We start from the raw sequence: 26,436 nt of genomic DNA on the forward strand, positions 1-26,436 counted from the left end.
CCGTCGACACTTCTGGTGGAAGTCGATAAGAAAAGACGCCCGGACCCGCCTTTGAAAAAAGGCGAGCTCGCATACTTATCCACAGATAAGCTGAACCTACCCAAAGGCAGGGCAGGAAAACTAAAGCCCCTATACATAGGGCCTTATGAAATCCTGGAAACATTTCCAGAAACGTCCAACTACGTCCTCAAGTTGCCACCACAACTTGAACAACGCGGAATCCACCCAAGATTCCATGTATCCCGGCTAGCACCTCACGAGCCGAATGACCAGGAAACCTTCCCAAATAGGGAAGTAAACATATTCTACGATTTCGGGGAAGACCCTGATCGCGAAGCAGTAGTTTGCGAAATCCTAAACCACGCGTGGGTTCACAACGAACTCTGGTTTAAGGTTAAATGGGAACTAGGGGACACCACATGGGAACCCCTAGGAAATTGCGACGACCTCGTCCACCTGGACGAGTACCTCACCTTACAAAATGTAAGGGAACCAGAAAAACTCCCTATCAAAGAAGACAGGGAACTCTCGGCATTATTACGCCCCCAAAAACGGAGGCGGAAGAAGTAAAGCCGAGGGACGATGGCCCACAGCCAAGAGCGTGGGAAAGTTCTGGGCGAGTAACTTGCCCGGACAGCCACACCATGTACAAGAAATCACATGGGCTAGGCAAGCAACTCGCCTAGACCACGTGAACCACAGGCTCACGTGCAAAAGAACACACAACCGCGGCGAATCCCACGCACACAAGAACGAAGACCCCTCCCACCGCCACGAGTAACATAACGACGAGATGTCGTTCTCTGGGGGAGGCAACCCTCGGTTCGATCCAAACAAACCGCCGGATATCGAAATACGACAACCCGGGGAGCAAGGCTCCCCGGAACAACAACAACACCAGGCGCAGATAAGCACCATGGATTACACGACGCATGCAGCACAAATGAGTGCTGCGAACCATCAACCATCCGCGTTGCCAACAGGCATCGCACACCCCCAGCCTCCCCAAAGAGGCTTCCAACCATACGCGGTGCAAACTGCACCGATGGCGCAACAAGCGCCATTCCAGGGGCAGCATTTGCTGCTGCAGCCCCAGGCATACTCCCCAGGGAACTTCCCTGGCCAGATCAACCCCTGGTTTAGCCAATTCGGCCCAGGTCCAACAACGCCCCAGCCAAATGCAGGCTGGGAATCAGCCATCGCGTCAGCGGTAGCTGCTCAGACAGGTCAACTCCGTGAGGAGCTGAAAGAAATGAAGTCCCTCGTAGGAGGGAGACGAGGGAGCGACAGCGGCTCCTCGTCCAGACCGTCCAAGCGGGCACGGTCTAATAACTCGAGGGCGTCAGAAGACGCCTGCGACCATTGCGCCCACTGGAGGCGCGAATACAATAGAGCACGAAGAGATGCTGAGGGCATCCTTGACTCTCTGAAAGACGCAGAGAGAGAAGTCGATCTCCAAAAAAGGGAGATCGAATTACTGAAACGCGAGCTCAGAGAGGCACGCGCACTGGCAGACCTCGCTGCCAAACCCATCATGACGGGGGCCTCCCAGGTCAGGGGGAGGGGATACGGTTCCGGGCCTCATGAGGCGCGACCCCAAATGGGGACTAGCGCATCAAGGGGTGGGGCACCGACTATCCCGCCACCCCATGGGCAGGCGACCCTGTCCGGGTTGCATAAAGGCCCGCCCTCAGAGGGGCAAACCCATGTCGAGGGGAAGAGGGAGAGTGGTAGGCAACCGACGGCAGACCCTAAAACGGGGACCACTGCCAGAGGCGGCGGGCCACTGAGTACCTCAGCACCCTATGGGCAAGCCACCCTGCAGGGAAGTGTCCACATGCTATACGAGACCGCCGAACTCAACGAGTTCGGCAAAGTCGAAGCTCCAGTCGACATAACAATCGACCCCAACTTCCCCATGAGGAGAATAGTGGGGTCAGAAGCGGCGCATGACGCCGCATACGCTTGGTGGACAAGCGTGAGTGGGAAAGAATTCGTACACTGGTACGAACAGGCTGAAGCCGCCTTCAAAAGCGGCAAGGTACACAGAACCCTTCACGAAAAAGCGAAGGAAACCGAGAAATACTTCTTGGGACTCCCGAGCATCGCAAGACTCGCGGAGGAATATAATTCCCCGGAGAACAAGGGAAAAATCTCCTGGGAAAGTCTAGGCAAAGCTGCCTACTTAAAGTCCCAGTTCAAACCACTCAGGACTCCTGAGGAACGTGCCGCAAGAACGGCGGAGCGGGAAGCGAAAGCTTCCAAATACCGGGAAAGAGACGCAAGTCTCCGAGCTGGACAACCAGCCCAACGACCATCCTTCCCCACGGGAAGAACGGTAAACCTACCGTACTCTAGACCTGAGCCAAGCAGCTCAGGAACACAACAACCCGCTCCCACCCAGGGAGCACCCACTTCGTCGAGCCCACAGCCCGACAATGTAGCCCAGGCTACGTCATCGCATCCGACGCAGCAATCGGATGTCCAGATGAACAACCCGGAGGAAAACCCTCCTCCGGGGCAATGAATCCACCCTTGAGAGAAGGGAGAGTGACACGGTAATACGCCATCGAGGCGCCCGTGAAAACACCCCCCCCAACTCGAGGCCCCGCACACAATACTGTATGCGAGGAACCACAAGTAACAATTGCGGAAATCTCCACTCCGCCAAAAGACCCACACCCACCACCGCTCGTGTGTAAACACCACTTACACACGAACCCTCACAGAACAAGTGAGGAACACCAAAGAAATACAACCTTTGGGTCGAAATCCAATTTCGACAAACTCCACCACTTCTTTCTTCTCTCCCTGCGATACCAATGTATCGCCGTTCACTTCAAAGTAACAGCCCACACTCATTCAAACCCCTTCTCTTCCTTTCACCAACATGTACAAAATCGCCCACTTTAAAGTGGCGACAACAGAAACACTCATTGATAATTCCAAACTCAATGTAAACCAACTATTAAAATTCTGTTTTTATTCACTATCAACTTTGTATGCGTCGCATATGCAATGCAAGGGGGGAGAATGTCAGGGCAATAGCCCCGAACCCCGAGTCACATGTAAACTAGATAGATATAGTCACGTGGACAAGCGGGAACCTCCGGGGAACCGCTTACACACCACCGTAAAATACATCATCTTGTATCACTTACGGCTTTGTGTGCTGAGCAACCCCAAAGACCTCACACTCAGGGCACAGGGCTCCACCTGAGTTGCTGAGGCCGCAATCCCACTCTGCTAACCTTGAACAGTGCTTCCGGATGCGCCGCATATTTCCACCCGCATATCTGCATGTGCGTGCTCCAACAGGCTTCCACCACAACCTCCAACCCCGACTCAGACAGAAACCCAATCCATCTTCCATCTGTCTTCGGACAGTATGTCCAACTCTGACAATATTTCAACTCCGACAATATTTCAGTCTCTGACAATAATCCCGACTCTGACACAATGCGTGGGGATCTTGTTTATCTTGACCCGGAAGTGCTCCATGTCCGGTAGGGCAGACAGCACTTCGTTGTCGGTGATGGTCGCTGCGATTTCTTTGCCATATTTTTCCAAGTCCGCGGCACAGCAAGTGGGGGCCATCGTAATTTTGATGTTGCCTGCTAGGGAGTATCCGACTGCCATGACTCTCAGGTAGTGTGGAAGGTTCTTCACGTCAAGCATGTCGTTGATTTTCTTGCGGGTCGCTAGGCCGTTTGGTCGTTGGTCTGGTGGGATTGGTGGATTGATGCGTATGATAAGGACGTGAGGGTTTGTGGTGGGTGCCTGCGTGTCTGTGGTTGTCGTCTGGGGACCGGGTCGTGCTGTGTGTGTTGGCACAGCCGGAGGTGGGCTTGCCACTACGCTCGCCCAGGATGTCTTGACCCGGTTGGTTTTGGTCAGGGGCGGGGTTGCCATTGGTGCCGCCATCATGTTCGGGTCGCGTGTGTTGCAGTTACGGGGGAGGGCAGCCGTGGTGGGTATCTCTGTAGTTAGTAACCTATCTGTCAAATATGCATTAGCTTCAGTCAGGCGGCTTATGTTAGATTCGACTGTTTTCAGTCGTTCTTCCAGTTCGCTGTCGCGTGAAGGGGTGGGGAAGGTATCCAGGGTTGCCGGCCTTGGTAGGTTACTATACCATAGCATGTACTCGTCCTGGAAGTTCTCCCACAAGCCTGCGAGTCTAATGCCATTGAATCTGTCAGTTAGGTCATGCATTGCCTCGAACGTGTCGTAGACAGTCCTATGTGTCTGGTCTCCTTTCTCTGCTTCGGGGCTTTCATTGGCGTACCTTATGTCATCGTCCTCTATCCCAAGTTGCGTCTGGGGTGTGGGTGCGAGGTGAAGATGTTCGGCCGGTGGGGGTGTGTCGACTTCCCATCGGTCTGCTGGTGAGTCCGAGTCCGGGGTTGTTGGTCTGCCAGTCTGGATACTTTCGACCACCAGATGGCTGCTCGAGGTGGTCGGGCTGGGGAGGGGGCTGGTGTACCTATTGTCGAATCTGGTTTTGGTCGCGCGGGTCTTTTTCGCTGCGGTGTCCCAGGGATCTTGTTGATCCGGTTCGGACTGGCCCCTAATCGAGTTTGCGCTGTTGCCCCGTGAGTTAAACTGGTGGTGCTGGTGAGGAGTGCCTGATCGTGTATCGTATAACGCTCGTTGGTTGATGGCATGTCGTGTGTTGTTTGAGCTAGTAGTCTTTTTGGTGCCGTCCGTTCCACCGGGGTCGGGCTTTTTGTGATCGTCCATTGATAGGAGATCGGGTGAGTGGGTGAGGGTGGGGATAGGGTTTTTTATGGGGGTTTGTGGTGTGTTTTGATCTCTCTAGACGTTAGCCCTCTCTTTTCGAGGTGGTGTCACAACTGCGGATCAATGTCTACTTCCGAAGTCGCGGCGCAACACCTTGTGGGCATATTCACACGCAAGGGTGCTCATTCGTAAGATGACGTGGGGGGCGATATGTATATTAATGTTGAAAATCTAGGAGGGGTCAGGACAGTTTCTGGCATAGACGGCACGCAAAGCAGAGGGATCTGAATGTCAGGACAAGGATAACCCGGGCAACGACAAATGTAGAGAGTGGCCTGCTCATGCGCTCAAGGAATCTTGCAAAAAAACCGAGGCGTCTGATATAACAACAGGGACTACCGTAATAAACATTAGTGCAATAATAGGGGGTCTGTGCGTTGGAAGCGGGAGGGTCATTCAATTAAAAACAATGGATTCCACCAAGATTAATAACGGCGGTGGCTAAATTGCCTACAAGGGAATTCGATTCCGTGATCCGAGGAAAGCGGGATTTGCATCGTTCTCCAGTTTAGAGGACAGTTGATCCGAAAATCGGGAGGATGGCTTCTCTAGTTGAATCGTGGGATTAACATTATACGCTTACGAGAACGCTCAGTCAGATGCAGGACTAAGTATCGCGAGGGATTTGATGCGATGAAAGTCCACTGGACGGTTGATTATCACAGTTGTTGCACACTTCTGATGTGAGAACAAGAAAGACGTCTACCATTTTATAATCACCGCAACCAACCCTGCACTGCCCAACCACGCGTCAATCATGGAAATTGAAATGTACGCAATTAGCGTCCGCTGAGAATGGTTGCTGAAGCAGTATCCCGACGAAATATCATTTGTTATACATGATATGCAAAGTGGATCTTTGAACATGAGGGGGTGCAAGGCGACCTCGGATCGAGTTTTCGAATGGCTGAGACCAGCGAATCCATGATCACGTCCGTGAGTGGGAAAGGTCTGCGAATTCCAGCTGCAGACGAGTTGGCTATTAGACACTCGGACGGGATTGAACGAGCCCGCATGATATCATAGTCGCCCATTAAGCCCCTTCTGTATGCGTGCTTATAGAGCATCCGTGTCCTGCAGGCGGATTAATGGCTGAATCCATCTAGTTTGCCGCCCTTTTCCCCTGACCCTGTCCTCCAATTACAAAACAGGTGAGATGACGAAGAATATATACATCTTATCCGAGATGGGGAATAAAAGAAGACCAAGACGGCGTTCGATATAGAGAAAGAGAAGGAGAGCGGAGGGATGCGAACGTCAGTGCGAAGAGGATAATCCGGGAAACGACATAAATCGTCCCAGTGGCCCAAACAGGCCATTCGTCGAAATCGTCAAACTTTGTGCTACTCAATATTTCAAATGCACCGATGCCAAGAGTAGGAGCTATAGTAATGTATACTGCACAAATGCGCCATATAAGTGATTCCGCGTGTGTCGGAAAAGGGAAGGACCACGCCGAACAGTGAACCCCACCGAAGATGGCGCCGGTGATTATAAGTATCCAACGGAAATCCAATTCAACAATTGCGTCACAAGCTCCGCCAATGGCTCTGGCCGCAAGCGAAGGCGAATCTGCCTCATTCTCTACTTCAAGAGGCACTTGGGCAACATCGGCCTCGGAAGTCGGAACGTGAGCAGGGTCCTCTTTCATCACTTGAATTGGCGAACGGACATCAAGGGGCTTGTGCCACCACAACGCGCAGATGATAATGCTCAGTGCGGAGTATCCAAGCGTTATCGTCTCAAGCTGCGATCTGTGCAGATGTCCAACCCATCGCCCCACATATTGAACGATGAACCACAGCAATTGAAGAGATACAATAGACTTGGATAAAAGATCGCCTTTGCTTTTGCGGAGAAGTTCCTGTTTCGTTACCGCGACAACCTGACGATTTCCCATCTTCCGAATGATGCCAGGGTATTGGCCAAAGAAGGAGGGATCATCCCGACCAAAGAAACGTGTCGTTGGGTCAATGAAACCTCCCATAATGACAAAGTATGAATGCACAAGTGTCCACCCTAGCATGTGAAAATCAATAGGTCAAGCTTCGGCTCAATTGATTCACTCCATACCTTCGACATTTTTACATTTCCTTGATATTTTCCAGGCTTCTGAGAATTCATACCATGCCTTAGCAACAACCAATTCTGGGAAAATCAGGGAACTCGTCATTAAGCCGAAACGATCATCCCTAATCACAATCTCCTCCACCAGATGCATACCACCCCTATCTCTTTTTACCACATTCGGGTGTACAGCCGTCCATACGCAGATGAATATTGTTAGAAGACAGCTGTAAACGAGATTCCACATGGTACGGCAATTCCGAAGGTCATTGCATGCTTCTGATATGTTTATTGACAAACTGGTGGCGTTGAGGGGTGGATAGGGGAGGATCGGCGCGGCGTAGGCATTGTTGGCGAGGATAAACGTGATGAGAGCGGTTGTCATTGGAACGGGGGTACAACACGGAACGACATTCACCTGGAAGCTTTATATGCCACTGGGTGCATAGCCTTCTGTCAACCACGCAGCTTCTGCGAGGGTCCATTTAAAGCCTAAAATCAAATTCAGCTCATTCGCACAACACCGAAGCAGTCTTTGGAAGGGATTTACATAAATGGGTGATGGCGTCGATCTCACAAGGCTCTTGTTGATTAGAGATCGATAGATTTCAACTGCCTTGCCGAGAAATCAAGAGGAGGTGTGCAACAGGGGATTTCACTGGATCAACAAGTTCAACGCAAGAGCTCCAAAGGAGGATCGAACAGAACAAGTTTTTCGAATTATTGACATTTTGGGAAATGTCTAATCGCTACTGAGTCCACTTAGATAGGGCCTAGATGATCTATTGCACAGTCCTCAAGCAGGGCGACAAGAAGTAAACCACACCAACAAAAAAAAAGGGGGGGGGTACACGCCGCTTGAAAAATGGCCGGGCTTTTCTGGTATGAGATTAGGCCGCGCGCACGCGCCCATTACCGGAAATTGAACATTGGATCCACATTTGCCTTAGAACTGAACAGCCTGAGACCTAAACGAGAGGGTATGATGAAACCATGCCGCGCTGCTGCACGCGCTCTCACAGATTAAGAGGGCCGCGCGTATCCCCGTTCACTTAGAGCAAGTGCGTGCCAGTTGAACATACATGGATATCAAGGCAGTATTAAATCTGTCCTTATCAGTCCCCCAGCCACAAGCCGCTGGAGAGTACTTGGTTGCCAGCAGAAAGCGCTTAAGAAGATCACTTAATTTGCAGTGCTGCCTCCTGACGAGATAGGCGCGAAGGGTGACATCACAGACGAAACCTTTTAGGGCACCTCGATCTTGGCTGCAAAATTACCTCAGAAGTAGGGGCGAAGTCTATCCCGATAGAGGCTGGTAACGTAACCTGTTACATATCGGCTTCGCATAGATGGCTGCGAGGCTGCATGGGCGGTTAAGAAGTCATCGCGGTGACCAAGATATTTGCCACTTGTGACTTGCACTGCCACGTTCGGCGTTCTCCGGGGGGCGGGGGGAATCAAGTGTGAAATTCGTCTACTGTATACTTCAAGGCAATCTTGGGCATTGCGAGTGTAATGGGCTGGTTGGAGGATGATGTCATATCCATCCACGGCCATCATCCTCAACCACCTCCGGTCCTCCGTCACCAACCTCGGAGCCTCCGGTTCCCGCTGTAGGAGAAATAACGGTCACACTATGGAGACCCATTATGGAAATATGCCAGATAAATCACAAAACCCCATATGACAAGTAGATATGAGAAAATAGAAGAACCTGAATTTTAACGAATTTGAACGAATTTTTACAACTACATACGATAAATTGGAAGAAAGAAAATTAGCAAAAATACTTCAAGCTTAGCATCAACAAGACGGAATTCTCGGGGGAATTTATAGCAAATATTAAACAAAGAATTAGGACAATCGACCAAGATTTGACTATAAAAACAACCAGAGAACCTCCACGGAAACTACTTTCCCACGCCTGCACACGTAGCCGAGGATGGAAGTACCACGGAACAAGGATTCCTTAGGAACTAATGCAAAATTCAAAGTTGTGTTTATAATAGGAAATGTAGATGTCTTCCAAACGGACCCAATGAAAGTAATTACAGGGAAAACTACCCATAAACGACGGGGGTGTGGCCAAAACTCTTGGGAAACGAGGACAACGTTTAAAAGCCAAGCACGAAGAACAAGCAGTAATGACTGAGATGAGCTTGATAACCCATTAAAAAGAAAGGGATCTAATCTTAATCCACCCAAATTTTCATAATAAAAGGATCACGCATCAATGAGATACCCAATAACAGGAAGAGCGACATCAAAAGTCTGGGCTCAGGGAAAAGACGACGTTTACGTAGGATCCATATTTAAAACACACAACTAAATTTACACGGAAATTATGATAAATGGGAAACTATAGTTATGCAAATTTTCAGCCCAAACGGTCCAGCTGTTGTGAAGTTATACCAACAATGGGAATATAGAAATCCGCATCATGTTTAAAGACACGTGAGGGTGGCGATGCGAAGGGAACTGGCCATCAGAACTGAGATCCGCACTTCGGCAGATCGCGAAGACCAATTTCTGTCCAAATAAGGAAGACCCCGGTGAAAACAAAGCACGGAAAGTACAAAACAACCTTAGATCATGAGGGAAAAATCTGAAATAAATCATGGAAGCCCATATAAAGGATACAAACACCCAAACAAACCATAAATCCTGCACAATTAAACAGAAACGGCGCCCGCATACGAATGACTATGGGAACGATGCATGTGATTACTGAATGTGTGTGCAAACTTTTGCTAACTCGACGAATATCAAGAAATAGAATACAACTTTAGTGCCATTGGAAAGGTGGGAATAAATAAAAATTTATGATACTGAGAACGTGAAAAACCATTCAGAAATGAATGAGATACAAGGACATGAAGTTAGAAACCTGAAAACGTGGGGGAAGACAGCTTCTAGAGGACCAGAGCCCCAAATAAAATACATAAAAATATGATATCTTCGAGGACGACCTACTATAACAATGAACAATACATATGGAGGACTAGGATGTAATAATACAAAGGGGAATCAGGGCAGATGGATGAAATCCACGAAAACCACTAAACTATGATGGACCATGGTGGGAATTTTAGGGAACGATATACCAATGAAGCAGAGAGCTATAATACATTCATTTGAACAATTCTTGACTACGAGCAACTTTTTCTTTCAGTTCTAAACCTGAATAATTCACTCATTTATCATTTCAAGTCTCATTTCAACTAAATGTTACTGGACAAAAATAGAATAAATCAGCTGAAGGTCTCAGCGCAGCCGTACGCATAGTAATGCGAAGTTTGAATTCAGAATGACCGAGTCATAGCGAACTTAATGGTAAATATGAGGAATTTGAAATAGAAAACTGCGACAAATGCAGCGCAGTCAAGTTCTAATTAACCATTAAAATAGCTTATGCGAGGAAGGACAATAAGGATTCTAGGCGCAGTCTGACTGCAGTAGAGCTGCAGTTCAGCACAGCAGAGCGCAGTAGAACTATAGTGTGAAAATTTCATTTTTTATTCAGTTTGAGGAAAATTCACTGTAAATAAATCCTGTAAATATGAGGTAGAGCATGAAAAAGGAAGGCAGCCCAAGGAGTATAAAAGGGAGACCCTTTCTGCAACTTTTCCCCCCCCTCAGAGAAGTAAGAAAATAGAGTATTTGTCATATCCGTGCATACCCGACCCCGACCCGACTTCCGGACCTCCACCCTCTTCACCTCCAGAGTCCTACCCTACCGCTGCCGTTCCGATACTCACCTTCGGTCCTGGCAAACACACCTCCTTCTACCCCTCACACCACCTCTACTTCTCCTCCCCTATCTCCGTCCACTCCGATACTCACCTCGGACCGAACGCCACCCCTCTCGCCACCCTCCTACTCCTCCTCCTCCTCCTCCTACTCCGCTCCTCCTTCACAACACCTCCACCCTCCCGTCACCCTCCTATGCTTCCACTGTCCGCTCCGATACTCACCTTCGGACCTGACAACTCTCCTCTCCGCCACTCCTCCTCCCTTACCTTTCCCCTCTCTCCTCCCTCTGGTACTCTTCCGCCACCCTCCCGCCAAGTTACGACCTTCCACCGCTGTCCCGTACTTCGTACTCGGACACCGCTCGTACCTTTGCTCCGAGCCTCCGTCATAGTCCCTACCTCGGACTTTGACTCCACCTCGGTCTTAGTCCATTGCATTGGTGACCTCATACTACGTAAACACCATTGCCAATATCCCTCGGACTTTCAACCCCGCCTCCGTAACCTCCGTAAGCTCCGCAACCCCCGAGCTTCGCGGATCGCCTTCGGCACTTTCGCCGCTTGTAATGTATCTCTCGCCTTTACCCCCCATCCCTATTTGGACTACTGCTTCTTCCCATTCTAGCCAGTTAGTCATCATCCCCACTTCTCCTCATCCTCCTGCCCCTCTGGGCCTCGCCCTCCCTACCTCCTTTCGGACGTATCACAGGTCCTGCCTTATGACCTTCGGTACCGCTCCGCTTCTTCTACCCTTTGTTCCCGTTCGGACGTCTTCGTTCCGATTCGGTACCCTTTGTTTTCCTTGTGCTTTTGCCCCCTCCATTATATATATCGGCGCTTGTACATACTCGTTTTGGTTCAGTCCGAAATCGACCTGAAATGCCCCCTAGAGACTTCCTGCTCACCTACTGTGAAATTAAGGACCAAATGGACAAACAGCAATGGCACAGCGCTCCGCTTGAGTCGCTGAGGCCAAGGTCCCTCCACGCTAAGTCTCCGATTCCACTCCGGAGTCATCTGTTTCTGCCTGGTTCTAACAGTATTATTTTCTCAAGCATTTCTGGTTGTCACTCCAGCACGAAAAAGTGATATACAGTTAAGATTGCCACTGTAGTAAAAGGCAGCAAATAGGGAGAGGAATATTAAGTAAATATTTCAACAGGAGAGCTGGTTAACACTCCAGATTTCAAAGTGTAAACACAAAACAGTTATTTTGCTACTGTTAAAACAAGCAATAAAATAAGACAAAAATAAAACAAACTCAAGGGACACTTCAGACACAATTTAAACCCATTAACTGAGTAGAATCTTTGAAACTTCACCAAGTAGAAGATTTAATTCAAGTTAAAATCCAAATTAAACGATCCTACACAGAATTACACCCAGACAAATTGAGAAATTACAATAGAGGAACAGCTCCGCAGGGCTTTGTTTATCTGTAAGTCAATTCTCAGAAACTTTTAGACTAACCCATAAAATAGAATTAGCCAAAATGCTCGGATTAGTACTATAATTACAACAAATATTACTAGTACACTTCCCCATCCTAACTAAAGAACCAGGGAACAGCTTGGTGGTGGTCTCATTTGAACCTCCCAACTGACCTTCCTTCATTCTCTCCTTCACCGCAATCACCTCCGACCCCCCGATGGTCACCACCCCCTCAAATCAATATATTACCTACACCTCCCTAAGTACAGAGCCCTGAAGGTCTCTGGACAGCTCTGACATCCGCTAGTGCATTCCCGCCTCCGCTGGGCAATTCACTTGCTTGCCCTGCAAGTCTACCTTCGGGCCTATCCCTCCTTTCCATTTCTGGGTTATAGCCCGCCATTCCGCTAAACCTGTAACCCAACTCGTTGGTAATATTCAATCGGCTAACATCTATCCCCATTAGCTCCGCTCCGCTTGGTCCTGCTACTCATGGGCCTGCCCCCCATGTAACTATATATACATCATTTGTAGATAGGTTACACCCTAGTGATAAAATTGACTAGAGTTAATTCCCCTTCAGTTCTCATTGCCAGTAAGTAAATTAGGGCATGGACGTGTAACTTGGCACAGCGCTCCTGGTCTGAGTCGCTGAGGCCGAAGCCCTCTGCCACGGAGACATATCCCTCGTCTCGCATCTGGTCTCTGACAGATGAGGCATTTTGATTCCTAAAGGAATGGTGTCCTAACTCTTCCAGCCCATGGGCTATCGGTACTGTTAACAAAAGCGGCAAATTTCTATCAAGGATGCATCCCTGAATGAAAGGCAAGTACAGTACGATACCCTGATGCCCCGAAGATGTACTGAAGGTTTTTGTGTCCTAATAGAAATCCTGGGACATGGTACGTACAACCATGTGTTTGCAATACTGATAGGATGTGTTAGAGACTGGAGCGAGACGAAGGAGTTGTCTCCATGGCAGAGGGCTTCGGCCTCAGCGACTCAGGCCAGGAGCGCTGTGCCAAGTTACATGTCCGTGCCCTAATTTACTTACTGGCAACGAGAACTAAAAAGGGGGATCAACTTTAGTCGATTTTATCACTAGGGTGTAACCTATCTACAAGTTATGTATATATAGTTACAGCGAGGGTGGGCCCATGAATAGCGGGACTGAGCAGAGCAGAGCTAACAGAGATAGATGTTAGCCAACTGAATATTACCAACAAGTTGGGTTGCGGGTTTAGTGGAATGACGGGTTATAACCACAAGCGGAAAGGAGGGATAGGCCCGAAGGTAGACTTGCAGGGCAAGCAAGTGAATTGCCCAGTGGAGGCAGGAATGCGCTAGCGGACGTCGGAGCTGTCCAGAGAGCTTTGGGGCTCCATACTTAGGGAGGCATAGGTAATATATTGAATTGGAGAGGTGGTGACCATTGGGGGGTCGGAGGTGATTGTGGGAACCAGAGGCTCCGAGGTTAGTGGCGGAGGAGCGGAGGTAATCTGGAAGGATCAGAGGTAGTGGAAGACAATGGCCATGGATGGATATGACAGGATGCTTCGTCAACTGCCCCAAGTTACGCCCTCATGTTAGCACAGTGTCCTGTCTTGGAGGATTGAGGATTCCCTCATCTCGAAGGTCACATCGTCGCCCCTTGATGACGTGTGTCTGTCGCTAGCTGCATTAACATCCAACATTTTATGGGCGTTGTCACTCATTATTGTGCATGAAAGTCGCACCATCACAGCCATAGTTGCACCCACATCAAGGATTGATGAGATTAAGAGGCTAGATCTTCGGTATCTGCTAAATACTATGGCATCTGAAGGCAATTGGCTTAGTCACTTTTCCACAGCATGTTGTGCATGTGGGGAAAATGACTGGGTACGAGTCTAATTCACATGTTTATGCCAGCTGTAAGTGTTATTTGGTGTCGATCTAGGTGTCAGGGATCGGCCCCTGACCCCGCTGTCAGGGCACCCAACCACACCCCAGAACCACCCTCCCAGACCTCCCCATCCCTACATATCTCTCACAACTTCAGCCTGCATGTGAGCCCGCAGGAAAAATCACGTGGGTCAAGGCGAGCAACTCGCCTTAACCCATGTGACACCTTTTCCGAGTCACGGGAACATGCTCGGCTTCTACCCAGAGTCACGTTACAAACTGTACAGTACACTTCCCTTTTATAGTAGCCAAGCAGGGAATAGGGAGACTTACCCTTCTTCTCAACTCAATCCCCACTTAGGCAAGTTGTAGTTACCCTCTGTAATACATGACAACTCAATCCCTGCTTAGTCCCTTCAGTGAGTTTGAGGAGCTGAGGACAGGGTCTAGCACCCAGCCACCCAGAACACCACACACACCTAGGCCTGAGGTCGGGCTGTCCCCAATCGAGGACCGAGCCCTGACACTAGGCAACTGTGTTGCCTACTGAGGGTGAGCTCCAGCGTGTGCATGCAAACTCTTGCCCAGCTGTCTTTGTGTTCTGGAAGGCCTGCGTCTTTTAAATGGGATGAATTTAAAGAGTTCTCAACTTTGGGCCATGCTTATTCTCATGAAATTGGCTTTCCAGATCTACTCACCACATTGGAATCCGAGCAACAAGAGTGCATGTTGATGTGTGTGGCAAATAGGAGGCAACATATGACCAAGCTTGTGCTATTGTTCAGTCTACACTGGTGCAGCAGCGGTGGGGGGACACGATAATTCCATGGTCGGAGCCATCGTCAGAAATAGACCTGAATGTGTGTCAAGGAAACTTCTTTGAAAGCGACAACCTCATCATCTTCCAGTTTGAGGCAAAGTACTGTACTATAACGACCATTGGTTCAGTCACATGTCACATGCAAACTGTGAACTGAACTAAAGTAGGTTTTGTCACATGTCACAGCGAGACTTTGAACAGATAAATGTATTGACAACTGGTTCCCACGAAATCCAGGAGTTGCTGGAATCAGCAAATCAATTCAGTTTCAATTCAGTTCAAGATTTTCATGTGATGTGTGGCGCATGTCACACTGAGAGATGAACTATGCAAGAAGGAGATGGCAATCCCCAAAAACCGTGGGAATGAACCTATGGGTGTTATAGTACAGTAATGTCAGATCTGGCAGGTGGTGTTGTCTGTACAAATGATTGTTAATGGAACGGTCCATTCTTTGTTCCATAGAAGCCCGACCTTTCGACCATGGAGCCAGAGAGCCCAGTCTATTCTCGCCTGTTCTAACTCATGTTTGGCCTACAATGAATTGGTGCAAGCATCACGATACCAAATATTGCTAAAAGCACAATATGACGTCCAACATCAGCAAACCTCCAACGTTGATAGCCGTGATATATATCATTTCTATTCACTGTTTCGCACAATCAATTCTAGAGCGCCCCCTGATATCTAGAGGCCTCTTTGATTCAATTTGAGCATAGATTGTGCTGATTTCAGTGATATCAAGATGCATCTCATGAATTAGTGTCACAATCAGCTCAAGTGCGAATAGAAAGCAGTCATGGCAAGCACTGGAATCAACGGGTGTTTATTGTTGCGTAATATAGGACAATGAATAGAGCTAATTGGTGTCCAAAATGACAAAGTACTCTCCATGTTGGTAAATCCGAGCTTTGCACTAAAGATAAATAGTAAAATTAAGACTCAAAACTATCAAGAAAAAGTATCATTGACGCACAGTGCTCTCTTGCCATATTCATTGGAGATCTGATTCCAATCATCGATGCGATTTGGTTTCATTCGCCACTCATTGAGGGACCTCAAAATCTTTGCCCACTCCTCAGAATACTCAGAGGAACTGAACTCCTGCTGGGGGTCTGCGAGACTTCCCGACTTATACTGGTTTAGAATATATTTGATCTAAAGTTACGTGCATGTGGATTAGAACTTCATAACTTAAGTGCCAACCATTGGCTCACCATTGTTAGCGCATAACCGAATACTGTCATATCCATACATCCCGACCTCCACTCCGGGCTCCTGGAACTCCGAACCTGATCTCCAGAGTCCTCCCCTTCCGCTGTCCGTTCCGATATTCACCTTCGGTCCTGGCACCACACCTCCTCTCACCTCCCTTGCCACCTCCACTCCTCCATCCCTCTCCTACCCTATCTCCGTCCACTCCGATACTCACCTTGGATCGAACACCACACCTCTCGCCACCCTCCTGTCAGGGACGCATCCGGGGTAGAGGGGGTCTGGATGTATCGCCCGGCAGAAGGGCCCTCATGGGGTGCGAACTGGGCGTGCGTACTGGCAGGTCCGGGAAGGGACAGCAGTCCCTGGCCACTTAGACTGAAGTGGAGAATGTGTTATTGTTATTAAAAGGGAAAACTATACTACTTACCTGAAGTGGAGAATGTGAGAAGAAGGTTACTTCTTCGGTTCCCACTTCAGGTACATTTATGTACATGCGGCTTGAGTCACATGACGAGTGCCACGTCACCCTCAGAGACAGCCACAGGCATCCGGGTATCCCCGTGGGGGATCCCGAGAGCGTCCGCTGCATGTGCACGTGCTGGGCACAGTGGGAAGCCGTCTGGGGTGTGTGGGCCGGACGGGTCAATAGTACATTGATACAAAGGAAGGTGGTCCATGTAGATAGAAGGAAATAAACAAGAAAGGGAAGATGAGAGGAATGAGATAAAGAAGGGGAAGAAAGAGAGAAAGGAAAGGGGAGGAGAGGGAGGAAGGAGGAGGGAGAGGGTTGGACAGTGGGGAGCGGGTGTGGTGTGGCTGGGTGGGTCTGGGTGGACCCGGGTCAGGCGGGTGTGCCCTGACACCTCCTCCTACTCCTCCTCCCACTCCTCTGCTTCCTCCCCACAACACCTCCACCCTTCTGTCACCCTCCTACTCTTCTCCCGTCCGTTCCGATACTCACCCTCGGACCTGACACCTTTCCTCTCTCCCACACCTTTCCTCCTTCCTCCTCCCTCTCTCTCTCCTCTGGCCCTCTTCCATCGACCCCCCACCAAGTTACGACCTTCCGCCGCTGTCCCGTACTTCGTACTCGAACACCGCTCGTACCTTTGCTCCGAGCCTCCGTCATAGCTCCTACCTCGGACTTTGACTCCACCTCGGCCTTAGTCCATTGCATTGGTGACCTCATACTACGTAAACACCATTGCCAATATCTCTCGGACTTCCAACCCCACCTCCGCAACCTCTGTAAGCTCCACAACCTCCGAGCTCCATGGATCACCTTCGGCACTTTTGCCGCTTGTAATGTATCTCTCGCATTTTCCCCTCATCCCTATTTGGACTGCTGCTTCTTCCCATTCTAGCCAGTTAGTCATCATCCCCACTTCCCCTCATCCTCCTGCCCCTCTGGGCCTCGCCCTCCTTACCTCCTTTCGGACGTACCACAGGTTCTGCCTTATGACCTTCGGTACTGCTCCGCTTTGGTCTTCCCTTTGTTCCCGTTCGGACGCCTTCATTCCGATTCAGATCCCCTTTGTTTCCTTGTGCTTTCGCCCTCCCATTATATATATCGGTGCCTGTACATACTCATTTTAGACCTTAGTCTGAAATCGACCTGAAATGCCCCCTAGAGACTTCCTGCTCGCCTCCTATGAAATTAAGGACCAAATGGACAAACAGCAATGGCACAGCGCTCCGCTTGAGTCGCTGAGGCCAAGGTCCTTCCAGGCTAAGTCTCCGATTCCACTCCAGAGTCGTCCGCCCTCACCCAGTTCTAACAAATACCGGAAGACCTAGGTTTTGCAGTTTGGCTTCCAACTCAGTGCATGCCATAGGGAAATTCGGCTTGAGCTCCTTCAATGCAAAGGTATAGTCTAGAACTGCCATGATAGCCGGGTGCTCCAATGCACCAGATCAGGGCTAGACGTTGCCAGAACGTGAAAATTTGAGCAATACAAACAGGGATTCAGATTACATTACCGGGGTCCGAACTGTATGAGCGAAAGGCAAAATTTGAATTGGAGAGTGAGAGCCTGACAATCTCTTGGACAGTACTCCCATCTACACCAGGTCCCACTCCATAGAAGGAAGGAACTACATTCACAAGGTGTTTCTTGAGTTTAGACCTCCATGACTTAATGTCACAGGCAAGCTTAGTGGGAAGATTCAGCAAAGATGATCCATTCCAGTGGGGATGACTTACAGTAGCGACCATACTATCCTGTATCTCAAACGGTGGAATTCCGGATCTGTGGAACGTGTCTTGGGCAAGTCTCTGAACAACCATATTACAGTCAACATTTTCTATAAAGAGGTCATCTGTTATTGCAAGCAAGTAGAAGTCGGTGTGTATGTGTTCGAAAATGGAGTTTAGCAGGGGGTCCTTCTTCGTGTTCTTCCTCAGGACTGCCTTGGTATGGCCAACATGGACCAGTTTCTCCTCCTTGACATCCTCACAGGATTGGAGGGAACCGATTTGGCTAGATAGGACCGAGCCTGGACTGTTGAACTCGATATCACTGCCGCTGCCGCTGGCTGGGCCTTGTGCTAATCCCTCAGGGATACTATTCCTACCGTCGCTGTCATCATCATGGCCAGCAGTGATACTAAGTGGTGATGGTTGGCGACTGCCTGTTGCCAACTTTGCACTGAGACAAGTTAGAGCAGGAGATGGGCACTTCAGACAATAAATTAGTGGTTTGGGCAAATTCCTAGGGGATCCCTTACCCGATCACTCATTGAAACTGGTGTTAGACTGCATGATCCTGGGCAATTAATGGATAAACCATCTTGAGTTGTGACCCTAAGGGTGTTTTGCCATGGCCGCGGCTGATACCCATGACCAGTGATAAGCATACTGCCAGTGGCAGGGTGCTCCGTGACCTGTATATGCCACATTCCTGAAGTCAGCTCCATGCTAGAGTACTAAAGGCTACTCGCTGTACGATACCTCTCCATTAGCAGCAGAAACATCTGCTGTAGTGAACTCGAAAGTTGGAATTGCTAGTTCAGATGGAAGTGTAACTTAGCGTGAATGTAGATCACAAACTTGTGCCTATACAACTTACAGCCACTTGTGCCCAAATAGGGTGGCATCCTGTCATATCCCGGAATCCCGACCCCACGCACTCCCACCACACCACACCTTCCTAACAACTTCACCATCCCCTACACCATGCCTCCCCACTCCCCAAGTCACCTTCCCTCCTGACTGTCTCAGCTCCGGTCTGGTTGCGGCACACCGAACCTTGGCCACTCCCATCCCGGAAACTCGGTCCCGAGTCGGAACATTCGGAGACCCCGGATTTGCTCCGATACCCTGACGGACCTCCGATATCCCGTGACATACCCTTAAACCCTTCCCCCACCCATTTCATTTATTTGAGTCACCTAACATCCTTCGGATACGCAACTCCGCTTTCGGAGCTACCCACATCCTTCGGTGATCTCCCTCACGTTATCATCTATTAGTCACCTTCCATTCTTAGCACGACTACCTTTTTACTACCATCCAGTCGGCTAACCCCCTTTACCCATTTGTCTTCCCCATTCATTCTTCCGGCCTCCAACTCCGCCCTCCTCGGCCCGACACCTCGGTTCCCCGTTTTAGATATCGTTCGGGACCTTTTGGTACCTCTCGGTATCATTCGGTACCTTTCGGTGTTTTCCCATTTTGTCATTTCGGACTTTGACTAAAAGTCCTCCCCGTCCTCCTTTATAAATACACGTAGATTAGAACCTGTAGTTCCTTAGTTCTAATCTCGACTAAAATGCCACCCAAAGTCCCTCTGAGTGATTCCCGTTCCTGTTCTACAAGACACCTCAGACATAAGAAATACAAGGACTAACTGAGACGTAACGGAGGCACAGCGCTCCCTCCGAGTTGCTGAGGCCACGTCCTTCTTAGAGCCTCTTGTACCATCCAGCAGAACCAGGCTCCCTGAGAAGCTTCGGTTCACTACTGGAGCCCTCGGACCCCCCTCTAGTTGAGCCCTGCCTGCATTCGGACTCACGCATTTACCCCTCTTCCACAACCTGGGTTTTTGACACATCCAATTGAGTTGTGTGGATGGGGCAGCATTTTCACCGGAGGATACCTCATTAAGATATTAGTCAAGCATGGGTCCCTGACAAAGAATAGACGTACCTTTGAGGCTGCAGGGCCTGGGGCAGCTACAGTGCCCTTATAGCGGTCATGGATGGTTGCGGGGAGAGCGTGATATCGAGCCCAAGCAGTCTTCCACTGGCTGAGATTATCTTGTGTCGGGGCTGTCTGTGTTTCAGGTGACACCACTTCCCTGGTCGAAACCGGGTGTACTAAGGTTCCTTTGATATTTTGCAATGATAAGTGTTGCACTCACCAGTACTCTCTGCAGCAGTTGGCTGCACAGCATCAGGGTTGGAACTTGCCTCCTTAGCGGCAGCTTGCTTCGCGCGTCAAGTCTCCCAAGCCTTGACAGCAGCATTGCTCCTATTACTATGGCGCACCTGCGATTGGGGTGGAGGCACAAGGGGATCTGCGACATTTTTGGGATCCCTCTTTTTTGTCTTAGAAATTCCAGCTGAGGAGCGTGTGCGGCTGCTCATGGTCCGAACTGAAAATCACTGAGTTCGAAATTGAAAGGAAGGGATGTGCGGACTTAAGCTAAATTTGATTCTCCCAACTTTATTGTAAATGGTTGCAAATTCAGTTTAAGTCCGTTAACAAAATGCTCGCGACCCCCCCTGCTCGTTGGGAAGGGTTATGAACACTGCCCATGGTGTCTGAAGGTATGTCAGCGCAGGGGTGGTGGGCTGGTAAACCATTTGCGTCAGAATGGTTTCTGTCGGAAAAAAATGCAGCATACTGCTCGACAAGCTTGTCAATATCGAAGACTCACCCCCAAGCCATCCCAGGATGCTTCTCAGTCTGAAAACGGCGACTCTCTTAGCTGCGATGAAACCCTCAGTGACACTCACTTTGGTGGAATAGACGAGAGTGATCAGGATGACATTACAGGTGGTGAACAAAGAAATTCCCCTGGACTTGGGGACGATCAGACATGCGTTGAGAAGTCGCTCCCTGAACATGAAGATCTCCATGCTAATTTGACCAGGGTTGTGGACCCTTGCGCTGGAAAAGTCCTCCCGGGTGAGGTGGAGACGCTCTGGGACAAGCTCGCCAGAAGCCTATGAGGTGAGATTCCTGGGTATCTCCATCCTTGGACGTTCCTGTTCAACTCGAGATATCGACTTCGCTGATGTATTTTCAGAAACCTGTTGTCTTACACAGCTAAGGAGTGTATCCATTCTTGATGGGTTCACTTATGACATGAACTAACATTGTAGGAGTGCATAATGGGTGTGCTCAAATTCATGGAACCTTACGCAGCAAATACGTCAAAATTGGGCTCCCACCCTTGTACATTATTAGGAAGAAAGAATGATAGAGGGGAGTAATGGGAAAGAAGAAAGAGGGTTTTTGTACGAACCGAATGAGCCTTTCCGCGAAGGAATTGGTTGAGATTTGGTGGTGAAATTCAACCAGAGATGTCCTCATGAGCAAAGTCCGTGTACTTGACCGCGACCATGAGAACAAGGTCAAAAGCTGACGGAAGAGGACGATCTTTGGGTCATTAAATCGAGAAAAATGCCCAAATACTCAGTGTTGAATTTCACCCTAATCGGTTCAGTGGTTTTGGAGATATTCTGATTATTAGGCATGATGGGAGTCACGGGACAATATGAACTATGTGGAAGCTCACGTGCGAGCTAGTCTCAGTGAAATTCCAGGAGAATATGGGCTAGTTAAATGATACAAATGCTAAAGAAGACATTGGAGGAGTCTTGGAATTGTGGCATATTATTTGGCCCAAGTTTCCCTGTGCACAGATAATCAAGATATATATTCCGTTTCTGAGAATTCCCGTTCTCAGTCAAATCTCCACCAGACTTCACAAAATCGGTATCGATAGAAAGCTATGGATGAGGAGAGTCGAGTGGGATAAAGGGACGGAGGTTTGATGCAGTGTTTGGAGTGGTATGAGGAAGTTTGTGTTTTTCTTTTCAATTTCCTTTGTTGTTTGGAAATTTATTCTAAGCCAATGGCAGCCAAACCTTACTGCCGTTGTTGGTGGAGGCTTAGCTCAGCCAAACCCATATATTTCGGACTCTTTTCACAGATTGTATGTTTGCTGTATGGGTATATGTACATAGTGATTGAAACAGATCAGAGATTTTCCCCCTCCCACTACTTTTGAAGTCCGTGCACTTGGGTGCTGTGAGTGGCCACACGATTGGTAAAGGGCTATCATGACCTTTAGGAAACTCCACCACAGAAAGAAGATAAGCAAGAGTTATCAGAGTTATATATATTTCCCCAAATTCCCCCCCCCCCTCCCGTTGATTATATGGACCTGTTCATACCGCAACACCCCTTTTAGCCCCCTTTCTCTTTCTTCCCTAGCTTTTGGGGAGTGAGTTGGAGTGCTACCTTCCGTTTTTTGGAGACAGTAGCCGATTCCCGCTTGCAACATGATGGTTGCAGAAGAACACCAGGATCGCACTTGGAAAAGGCTTGAGTAGCGCAATTCTCTCGCCGACCCGCAATGTCAAAACTCGAGGCAAGGACATCGCATCAGACCGACTTTCTTCTGTCATCACCGATGACGAGATGGAACTCATTTTGGGTCTATTCGAGAAGTTCAACAAGAAATACCCTTTCCTTCATCTTGATATTTGTCGGAACACAAGCCACTCTTCGCCATGCCCCTATCCCCAACTTTTTTCGCTCAAGTTTGGAAATCCATACCCAACATATGCATTCATTATCAGAGGTGCAAACCCGAAGGTCTAATGTGTTTACCAATGCACTGACACTTGCGCATCCATACTAGCAACATCAACAACCACTCTATTATTATACAATGCTAGTCGACTGTGTCCATTACGCTTCCATTATTTGTGAGTCCACTCAATTATCTGTTGAGGTACGTACCCTGTGGTCACTTCCATCAATAGACCCCTCGGCTGCACTTATCTATGTCCTGTAGATTCCCTGGAGCAAACACAGGCACTAAAAGGACTCCGTGTATTACTTGAGAGTGATCTTGAGGCTTTAAAAACACTATGTCCCACCCTTCTGCAGACCGCTGTGAGCATGCGAGACACAGTGTTCCAGAGATGGACAATCGATTTGTTTCATTTTTCTATTTCCTCGAATCGCCTAAGTTTTGAAATTTGTACACAATGTACATATGAGCTCATTATCAGAGGCGCAAGCCCGAAGGTCTAACGTATTTGCAGTGGCACTTCAATGCGCTGACACCTGTGCATCCATACTAGCAACATCAACAACTACTCAATTATTGAAATGTATTATACAATGCTATGCCCAACTATACCCCTGCTCTTCCATTATTTGTGAGTCTGGAGTTGGTGACTCATTTAATCGACACCCCAATCCTGATTGTGTTTCCCCTGTCTAGGTGTATCAACCGTGCTAACCGACAACCATGGGATGTTCTTTCCATCGCTAAGGGTTGCATTGTAGAGTTTCTCGAATCCTCTCCCCCAGCTCCAGTGGGAGTCTGTCTAGCGGCATTGAAGTTCGCTCAACACGTAATCTTGGTCCAGACACGGGGTGTTAGCGACCCTCAAGTAAGCCCATCAAGGACTAACCGTCATGATATTCCATCTCAATCTGATGTTTCTCGCTCTTGTGCCAGTTGCAAAACAAAGCGGACCCAAACGTTTCGCTCATCCCCTCAGATCACCCATTCATTAATGCTATTGCCCTTGAAGCCGAGGGAACGCAATTACTCACACTCATTACGACAATTCTTGATAGTTCTTCGTATGTGATATCAGGTAGTTTTCCCAATCACCTTCCGTTTATCACCAATACAGGGACTCCGACTCAGTATCCACCGTCATCAACTCCTTCGGCACACTCGCAAAGGCCCATCCACAACTTCTCCAGTTTATTATTGAAGCCACCTCCAAATGGAGTCCTGCTAAGTTAGCTGGTCAATCCACTATCAAGATCCGGAGTGCAGAGAAGTCTATATTTATTCTCCTCAACTATCTGTTAAAGTATGCACTCCGCAGTGACTTCGTCGTCAAGTTGAAATCTCTGAGAATGTGCTCCTGCAGGTTAGCCTTGGAGCGAATCTCTGAGCATATCAAGCAAATAATTCATGCTGAATATGGCCGTCAACGGCTGTGGCAGAAGCAGAACGTAGACGAAGAGGGCTGCATCGATGCCTTTCGCATCTTGCACCCAAAGCGCATAAAGCTGGAACTCAGCGGTCCTGACACATCCTCTGCAGTTTCTGCACTTGCCAATTTCAATTTTCAGGACTCATCCACCGAACTAGTTACAGGTTTGATCATAGAAAAACTCAGCACTTCTCCATTCAGGATGACTGATGGAAACTCTCGTCGTACATCATGTGTATGATACAAGTTTTAGAATCTCCCGCACCTTGAAAGCCAAATCCAGCCATGCAACTGTGGCTACATCAAAACCATCAACCGAGGAAGCACCATGGAAGTCCGATGTGGATGATGAGGAGATGTACTCGGACATCGCGAGCTTGACGTAAGTTCCTTGATCTCTTGACAGAAGAGCTGGTCGTGTCCTTTCTACCCAGTCAGCAGAGGTGTTGCAGGTGGCTCAAACCATTGACGATTCCGCTGAGGCCGACGAGCTAGCCCTTCAGCTACAAAGCACCGCATTCGATCCACCGCTGCCCCAAGAACTTGATATCATACAGGCAGAATCCTTCATACGCTCTGCAAGGTTCATATCTCAAAGACTGGTACAAAGCAGTTGGAGCGAGCACATACGAATCTCATTGCAGTCCCTCATGATGCTGAATCTACTCCAAAGCTGGAACTAGGGGCGAGCAATGATGGATTATTGAGACCAATACCATCGGACAAAATGTGGATTTTGCTGTTTGTGCAAACTGTCATGCATGGTCAACGAAGTTCTATCGGCACTCTGGCAACAGGGGATTTGGGCACACAAGGGAGGGATAAGCAAGACAGTGCAGTCGACTAGACTGAGCCAGCTTTATCGGTTGGAGGGTGAAACGACGGTCTGTGGCAAATGATCTGTAACTACCTTATGGAGGCTTTCACATCAAGGTAAGTGCATCCTCTGGGATGAGAGCCCACCTTGCCAGGTCCAGAGGCTGCCCCAGTGCCCAATGTGGTTAGCTGGCTTTGGCTTTAAGAGGCTCTCTTAGGTATGTGAGTGGACAACATAGATAGCGCTTACGTGTGGCAGCCATTTCTCATTCTCTGTGCGCCTCAGCGTGTTCTCCAGTACCTTGCCGACCTAGCCACCAATCCTTTAACATGAGTTTTGGATCCACTGGAACACTGAATAACAAGAATAATCGAAGGTTTTAAGGGCTGCACCAAGCTTCAATGCTTTGTGGGACTTCGCGCTCTTGAAACCTCAATGCGGGGCAACGCACTTAACATTCTGCTTCAGCTGACAATGCATTAAGGTCTGTTGTTCAATTTTTCAGGAACCCAGGGGCCTGATCTTCTTTTAGACATGAAGACGCACATTGTGGCAATAAACGTGATCAAAAAATGGGTCTCGGATGTGAAGCCACTGGGTAAGCTTGTCCAAAAATTTGCTATCAAATTATTGAGACTACTAGAAACATGAACAAGCCCCTCCAAATCTAATGCTAATGGAGCAACTGCCCAAAACACCAAGCTATTCCCTTCGGAAGTACTCGCCATTGGGATGCAACAAGTCTTGGACAAACCGACTCTACCTGTGTTGTTCATGTGAATGGTATGTTTACAACATGGACGAACGTGATGTTGAATGGCTGCAGAGGGACAGCAGCATCCCCCTTAGCGAAGGCTCAAGTAGCAGAATTCCCACTGACTCTCAATGTCAAAACTCGAGGGACATCACATTGGACCAACTTTTTTTTGTCATCACCAAGGACGAGATGGGACTCACCATGGTTGACACAGGGACTGTTGAACAGTTGTCGTTTAAGGTCACTCAGTCTGCCGGTGTTTCGGCCTTATTTTCTAGTTTCTGTAGATTCATGTACCATGTGTGGGAAGTAAACATACATAATTGTACATTGTGTAGCAGTGATAGAGCTGATTGAGGCTCAACCGACACATAGATTGTGTTGATAGAGCAAATTGAGATGATTGAATTGCTGTCTATCACTTCTATTGACCTTCGAGGTTTGCTGATGAATTGTTGGCCCCATGGTAACAGAGGTGGCAAAGGAAGAAGGTGAGAATGCATAGGGTCGCTGGTACGTGGTTTGAAGGCGTAGTGGTCAGAAAGCGCCAGCTAGACGATGGTACCTTCATCGGAGACGGTATACACAGATTCAGATATCTATGGTTACTTTAACAGTCTACAACTATCCCCCACCTGCTAAAGCTAAGCTGGTGCTTCAACACACCGCGTGAAGGCTTAGGTCCATGCC

At 48.7% G+C, this 26,436-nt stretch overlaps 5 protein-coding genes across 5 annotated transcripts; 1 reads left to right on the forward strand and 4 right to left on the reverse strand.

Moving 5' to 3' along the window:
* Nucleotides 1-3,003: 3,003 nt before the first annotated feature.
* Nucleotides 3,004-4,847, reverse strand: EI90DRAFT_3082957 (uncharacterized protein). The gene has a single exon (XM_039062038.1). It carries the CDS (start codon nucleotides 4,738-4,740, stop codon nucleotides 3,427-3,429), a length of 1,314 nt encoding a protein of 437 aa, XP_038909758.1. The 5' UTR covers nucleotides 4,741-4,847; the 3' UTR covers nucleotides 3,004-3,426.
* Nucleotides 4,848-5,989: 1,142 nt separating this feature from the next.
* Nucleotides 5,990-6,301, reverse strand: EI90DRAFT_2881433 (uncharacterized protein; the record flags this gene model as incomplete). Its single annotated transcript, XM_039053925.1, has 1 exon — nucleotides 5,990-6,301. A coding segment is annotated over one exon (312 nt), but the record flags the coding sequence as incomplete, so codon positions are not given.
* A 123-nt stretch (nucleotides 6,302-6,424) lies between these two features.
* EI90DRAFT_2883995 (uncharacterized protein) lies at nucleotides 6,425-7,120 on the reverse strand (the record flags this gene model as incomplete). The annotated part of the gene is made up of 2 exons (XM_039053943.1): nucleotides 6,425-6,819; nucleotides 6,874-7,120. Coding segments are annotated over 2 exons (642 nt in total), but the record flags the coding sequence as incomplete, so codon positions are not given.
* Nucleotides 7,121-17,939: 10,819 nt separating this feature from the next.
* Nucleotides 17,940-20,560, reverse strand: EI90DRAFT_3133064 (uncharacterized protein; the record flags this gene model as incomplete). The annotated part of the gene is made up of 8 exons (XM_039064544.1): nucleotides 17,940-18,125; nucleotides 18,177-18,650; nucleotides 18,701-18,856; nucleotides 18,924-18,997; nucleotides 19,995-20,070; nucleotides 20,121-20,242; nucleotides 20,335-20,401; nucleotides 20,462-20,560. 8 exons carry the CDS (start codon nucleotides 20,558-20,560, stop codon nucleotides 17,940-17,942), a joined length of 1,254 nt encoding a protein of 417 aa, XP_038909761.1.
* Nucleotides 20,561-23,324: 2,764 nt separating this feature from the next.
* Nucleotides 23,325-25,019, forward strand: EI90DRAFT_3020955 (uncharacterized protein; the record flags this gene model as incomplete). Its single annotated transcript, XM_039057589.1, has 7 exons — nucleotides 23,325-23,374; nucleotides 23,440-23,611; nucleotides 23,680-23,807; nucleotides 23,861-24,336; nucleotides 24,446-24,554; nucleotides 24,579-24,774; nucleotides 24,846-25,019. 7 exons carry the CDS (start codon nucleotides 23,325-23,327, stop codon nucleotides 25,017-25,019), a joined length of 1,305 nt encoding a protein of 434 aa, XP_038909762.1.
* Between the last annotated feature and the right edge of the window lie 1,417 nt (nucleotides 25,020-26,436).

This window comes from Cantharellus anzutake, assembly GCF_015039405.1.
Source record: "Cantharellus anzutake strain C23 chromosome Unknown EI90scaffold_97, whole genome shotgun sequence".
Taxonomy (NCBI): Eukaryota; Fungi; Basidiomycota; class Agaricomycetes; order Cantharellales; family Hydnaceae; genus Cantharellus; species Cantharellus anzutake.

What these genes read in the sequence shown, in the direction of transcription:
- EI90DRAFT_3082957 (XM_039062038.1), bottom strand. Translation starts at nt 4,740, where the DNA reads ATGGACGATCACAAAAAGCCCGACCCCGGTGGAACGGACGGCACCAAA.